The sequence below is a fragment of the Gossypium raimondii genome, chromosome 4, assembly GCF_025698545.1.
Source record: "Gossypium raimondii isolate GPD5lz chromosome 4, ASM2569854v1, whole genome shotgun sequence".
NCBI classification, from domain to species: Eukaryota; Viridiplantae; Streptophyta; class Magnoliopsida; order Malvales; family Malvaceae; genus Gossypium; species Gossypium raimondii.
Genome location: NC_068568.1, coordinates 49465990 through 49472148, shown reverse-complemented (window position 1 = coordinate 49472148; position 6159 = coordinate 49465990). Strand labels below are relative to the sequence as shown.

The following is a 6159-nucleotide window of genomic DNA, read 5'->3' as shown; positions in this document are numbered from 1 at the left end:
AGTGGTCTCTTTTAAAAAGTGGGTGGTTCTTCGTTGACTTATTAATTTGTTTATGTTTAAGAGTATTTCAGAATAATAAATGATTTCATGTGTCAGTTTGGACTCGTGTTGTCTTAAGTTTTTGTAAGAGTTGTGACTCAAATTCTTATTAAAATAAAATAAAAGTGGCAAGATAGTGGGATCCACGAGGGCGAAGACCGAGGTTTAGAAGTTTACTTCCTCTGTTTGATATTGATTTGAATAACGTGCTTCAACCTTACTGCATTATCCCGAAGTAGACACAATCTATACTCCTTGTAATTATCCCGAAAGGGTTTCCATTTGTAACTATCCCGAAAGGGTTTCCACGTAAAATTGGTGTATCTTATTTCTCTCTTTTATTATCATTATCGACCTTCTATTTTAACAGTTTTATTTGTTTTTTTGTTTGTTTTTTCATTATTTAATAACTCATCACTTTTAGAAGCTATTATCTACTCTTGTAATACGCTTTTTAGTCTTACTTATGCATATAGTCTTAATTTTGCGAGTGATTTTAGTGCTAATTTTGACATCATTCTCTCAAGTTTGATGGATGCTCAGTTCTTTTTTCCATTTATACCTGTCGCTTTGGACCATTCAAGACTGATTTCTTTATTGTATTAAGTGCTTGCAATCACTCCAAATACATTGTGTTTGAGTTGTAACCGAACCAATTATTAACGTGCCATAATATTGTGAAAAAGGATATTAGTTAGTTCCCGAATTGTATGATTTCATAATTAATGAATTTTTCTTTAAAATTTAAAAAAAAACTAAAATGAATTTTTTTTTTAATTTGAGGAGCAAATAAGTGATTACACTAGTACATATCTTTATATCACATAATATATGTCACAGAGACAGCGGAGAAAAAAAAAACACCTGCGCCTTGCCGCCTTCTCTCACTTCGACTGGCAAGTTTCACTCTTTCGCTCTCCGTCTTCCAACATTTTACTGTTCCATACTCAGTTTGCTTTGAAATTTAGATTTTTGTTGCTAAATTGGTAAACTTGATCTTTGTAGAATGATTTTTTTTCTGCCCTGTAGTTTTTTTTTTGTTGAGAATTAACCCTTTTTGTAGAAATCAAGGTTTGACTTTTGTGGGGATTATCGTCTACCTTTCTTCTTTTTTTGCTATTAATCGTAGTAACTCTTGGGGTGGTATACTTTGAGGATTGACAAGGATTCTTCGATATTTCCTTTGGTTAGTGTTGATATTAAATTAAAATTTTACCAGAATGGCCGCCTCTGTCATTTCTTTGCTTTTAAGCTAGGAGAGTTTAGTTCATTGAGAATTCTTTATGCATATTCAATTCAATTCTTAATTTGTGGTGTGTTTTTAAGTGTGGATGTACTTATTTCGAGGAAAAGGGTGATGGGGTTAGTTGAGTTTTGCTTGAAGATTGTTTTTGTAACCTTCTTCTTTTTTGAGGAAGTAGAAATTAGGAAATCAGTGTTCTTACTGAGGTATTAACAGTTTTCTGGTTTTATGAAGGTTTTTTAATGGTGATTATTGCTACTAATATTTTACATTCCTCACTTATTCTCGACAGGACAGATCCTTCAAAGGCAGAGAGAGGAGCTGAGGCAACCAACTAAGAGTTAGATATCCTGAATGCATGCATGGATCCGAGTATTAAACGTATTCCTTCTATGCCCTTCCTTTTTTATCTCTGCATATGATAGTTCAGTGCTATGCTCAAAAGTTGATAGTTACCTGTAAAATTGTCAAAATCTCAAAGCTTTCAGGAGTTTTATTGCTTTTTGTATTTTGTGATATGTGCGTTAGTTTATGAATTACAATTAATCAGCTAAAGTAATTGCTACTGAGGACCATCTATTATGACTTCCATATTATATGCAATGCTGTTTATGCATAAAAAAACTGAAAAATTCAACCAAATGTGAATTCTAGTGCATGGATATAAGCAGTAATCACGAATCCTAGAAAGCTACTGTCCTGCACATTCAACTTGTGGACTGATTTATTGCATTCATACGAATGGCTAACTGATGTGCATTTCAGTTATAGCCTTTGTTTCAGTCTGACATGAAGTTAAACCACAAACATCTGCCTTAGTTCATGCTGACTGACACCACCATTAGGCCAGTCAATGTGTTGTATTTAGCCTCTTTGAGTAAAGTTTATTTTAAAAAAAAATGTTTGTTTATATTGTTAAATCATGGTTAGCAACTTGGTTAATGCAGAGCACTTAACAGAAGCAGTTGAACAGAAAATTGGTGAATATGCACTTATTAGAGATGCGGAAAACCCGCAGCTGAGCATTTATGATAAACCTCTTCCTTGCTTTGGCTGTGGGATAGGGTGGTTTTCGTGAGTTCTCCTGCCCTCTTCATACTCTTCCATCGCATGTTGTTTTCTTGACTCATGAGCATATATGCTCGTTTGCAGTCTTCTGCTTGGATTTGTTTTCCCATTGATGTGGTATTATGCCACCATTCTCTACTTCGGAAACTACTACCAGAAAGACCCAAGAGAAAGAGCTGGACTTGCTGCCTCTGCAATAGCTGTAAGTGCTAATTTAGGCATTGGTATGTTTGATGTTATGGTTGTATTTAGCAGCACACAAGGTTTTAATGATTTGCCATTTCACTTTTACTTTGAGTTAAAGTTCATTTTAATGCAATCTAGAGAAATGATAAACAAATTTATATATTTCTATTATATTCCGCACTGCTATACCATGCTTTGGAAGACAATTTTGTGTACCAGAGAGATACTCCACTAAAACTATTAGACACCTTGTAAATGTCATTAACTGAAACTCAGATGAAAGAAAAAAATTTTGAAAGCTTTTTTTGATCATTAAAAGGGGATGGGGTTACCAGGTGCCAGCATATAACAATTTTGCCACTCTTTAACTGTAGCAATGTCGTGGCATATGAAAGAATTAAATCTGAAAGTAATTGGAGTAATAGTAAAAGTGTCTAGGTAGTCCAGATGACCTTGCAGTGATAAGTTAATGAAAGGATATGCATCCCCTTGCTATCTGTTCTATTTAATCCCAGATCGTTGCTTTTTGCAGGCATTGATATGTACAATTGCTTTGATAATCACAATAGCTATTCTCGTCTTCTAGTTCATCCTACTGGAGTCTGTACCTTTAGTACTGCTTAAGGAGCTTCCTCGAACAAAAGGTGAGACAAGAATACATGCAGTTGTGAATCTGCAACAGAAGGAAAGAAGCAAGAAGGTATAATACCTCAGAATCATTGAAGGTTCAGTTATCTGCATTGTGGCCCCCGTTAGTGATGAACATAACACAAAATCTATATATTACAGCTTTGTAATATCCATATCATAGAGGAATTGTATGTACTGGTAACACAAGCACGACGTAATTACTGATATATCTCTTGAGACATTACTTTCAGTTTTCATTTTGAAAACAGAGGAAAATTCATGCTTCATTGTAGGGTATTATTTGGCCATTTTTGCTGGGTTCGGATCCATGGAAAAGATTATCAAGTTGATGTTATTGAAGATGATGACTGAAAATGTAATGAGGGGAACCTTGGTAGTTTCATAAAAGGATGCCATGGCATCGTCTGGTAAGTGGCCTGGGAAACTTGAGTACATGGAGATTCTTTTGCAAATTTGCTTATTACCACTGGGTTACCCATCCAAGCTTGAAGGATGCAAATTTGGGATACAAATTTGGGAAGAATGGAGTAAAAATATTAGACTTGAAAAATGGATTTACATAAAATATATATATATATATATATATATTATATTATATTACATAAAAAATGGATTTACTTATTTGAAATATGGATTGGGCTCAGCTGCTGGAACTTAAGTTTGTAATATATTATATTATATTATATTATATTATATTATATTATGTGATTTATAGTTATATATAATATTTATAATGTAAACATATTAAAAATTTTAAGTTGCTTGAAAAATATATAAAATTATTTAATATTAAATCAAAGAATGTAAATATTTTTTTATAAAATTAATAATATAGGTGGGCCTAAAATGGTTTAGGTTGGCCGTTTAAAAGTACGGATGAGGTTCAGCAAAAATTTATATTTATATTTTGGTCTGGTTGGGCAAGTATAATGTGTTGATATTATATTTAAATCCAGTTCAATTCTAGCTTAATTGGCTCATAAACATTATATTCTTTTACAACCCAAACACCCTAATAAAGAAGAAAGCGTAGAAGGATTTTTTTTTATGTTCGACAGCAGGATATTCGTTAATTTGTTTGTAAATCATTACAAAGAAATGAGACATTAGAAAAATCAAATAAAACTGTACGAGTGCTTCGCTGCAAATCAAGCCCTATGTCTAGTCCTAGAAAAAAAATGCCGCAGAAAATGTCATCATCATGGATAGAAGCCACATCAGGAGCTCCTACTGGCTACTTCATCGTTAGGCATCAACCGCTAGAAAATGAAACATGCAAACTAGTGCATTGTAACCACCATCGATGATCTTAATCATCTTTGAAATCTTTTGAAGTCGCAAAAACATTAGATCCATCATATCAAACGGAAACAAAACGTGTTGACTCGAACTCAAGAATAGGTTTACTATGAACTCAAGAAAGACGAGTTAAAATGGATTCAAGAATACACAAGTCTTCATCAACTAAAAAATCCTCCCATAAGGAACGAACCAAGGGTCAAACCTTAGGCCAAAATTATTATTCAAAAAACTTCTCTTGCCAAAAAAAAGAAGGGTGGTCAATGAAAGATCAAGAGAAGTGGTCGTGGAGGGGATGGACGATGAAGGATGATGGGAGTTGGAGATAGAAAATAGGAAAAGAAAAGTGAAAGAGCAGAGGAGATCACGATGGATGAAGGGGGAGGAGTTATCACCGAGGAGGAGTGACATAAGCAATTAAGCTTGCGGCCTCTATTTTCGGCTTGGGTTAATCTTTTGTAAATATGGGTGTGTTTGGACATAATTTTAAGCTCATATTTTTTAGTCAAGCTGGACTTGAGCATGCATAAAATATGTTAATTTCATGCTTAGACCCAACCCGACCTGACCTATGAGTACCTCTAAAATTAAGAAAGGAAAATAAATAAAGATGTATTTGTTAGAAGGTTGACTGAATTAGAATTGTGTCTTGGGTTCTACAGCGTTGATGAAGAGAAAAAAGAAATAAAAATATAGAAATTAGAATAGGGCTATAGTCGCTATAGACTTGTCCATGGATCGGATAAAAATATTAAAATTCAGGCCCAACTCAACCAGCCCGAATTAATTTTTTATATAAAAAAATAAAAATATAATACATTAAAAATACTAAGAACATTAAAATAAATGTTTCTCAACAAATTGAAAATAAAATTTAAAAGATGTTTATATTTAAATAACATTAGGTGTAACTTAACAAGCAACTGCCTCTAAAATAGTAACAAGAGTTATACAATATCCAAATAATAACAAAATAGTAGTAATATAATAGTGAAATAATAGCAAAACAATAAGAAAATTTTTATCTTTTTTGCTAATTCGAGTCAGGCCGGAGCCAAAAATACCTTACTAAGGGTTCAGCCCGTTTATTAAGCGGATCTTATTTTTATGCCCAAGCCAATTTTTCAAACCTATATTTTTATTCAAACCCTCTCGTTTTTCGAGCGGACCCCGACCTGAACCATGGAGAGGCTTATGTAGTATGGCGTATATCCCCCAGTGCTGTTTTATAAACCAACTTGCAAAAGCAGGCAGAACCGGAAATCCTTCCCAAAATTAATTGACATGAATCTAACGTCTCCCATTATTTGTGCCGTAAGTAAACCCCCAGTTGTTTACGTAAGACCATTTTCATGTTTCATTCGGTAGATATAATGGAAATAAGAAAACGTGATTAGGTCTTGCTGGACTCTTAATTCCTACCTAAAATCTGGATTTGAAGCAACACCAACTAACACTCTTCCATTCTTTTATTTCAATAAAACAATTTCTTTACGAAAAATATTATATGACGAAGATACCGTTATATGCAAAAATTGAAATATTTTAATTAATAAATTTAACGACTATCGTTTGAGTTTGAATTGAAATTTAAAAATTTAAAAAGTAGAAATTTAATAATGATCAAATTGAACAATACGTAACTTCCCAACTACTGCATTAGTAGGGGAGCG

General features: G+C 33.2%; 1 protein-coding gene across 5 annotated transcripts; it reads left to right on the top strand.

Annotated features, from left to right (window-relative positions):
- Window positions 1-854: 854 nt before the first annotated feature.
- On the top strand, window positions 855-3474 carry LOC105780780 (60S ribosomal protein L18a-like protein). Of its 5 annotated transcripts, none has more exons than XM_052629808.1 (5): window positions 855-935; window positions 1575-1663; window positions 2230-2356; window positions 2435-2552; window positions 3123-3474. In XM_052629808.1, exons 2-5 carry the CDS (start codon window positions 1645-1647, stop codon window positions 3240-3242), a joined length of 384 nt encoding a protein of 127 aa, XP_052485768.1. In that variant the 5' UTR covers window positions 855-935; window positions 1575-1644; the 3' UTR covers window positions 3243-3474. The 5 variants fall into 5 exon arrangements, with proteins under 5 accessions (XP_052485768.1, XP_012460732.2, XP_052485771.1 ...); XM_012605278.2 differs by having other exon boundaries at window positions 3069-3474; XM_052629811.1 differs by having other exon boundaries at window positions 873-935; window positions 1580-1663.
- The last annotated feature ends 2685 nt before the right edge of the window (window positions 3475-6159 follow it).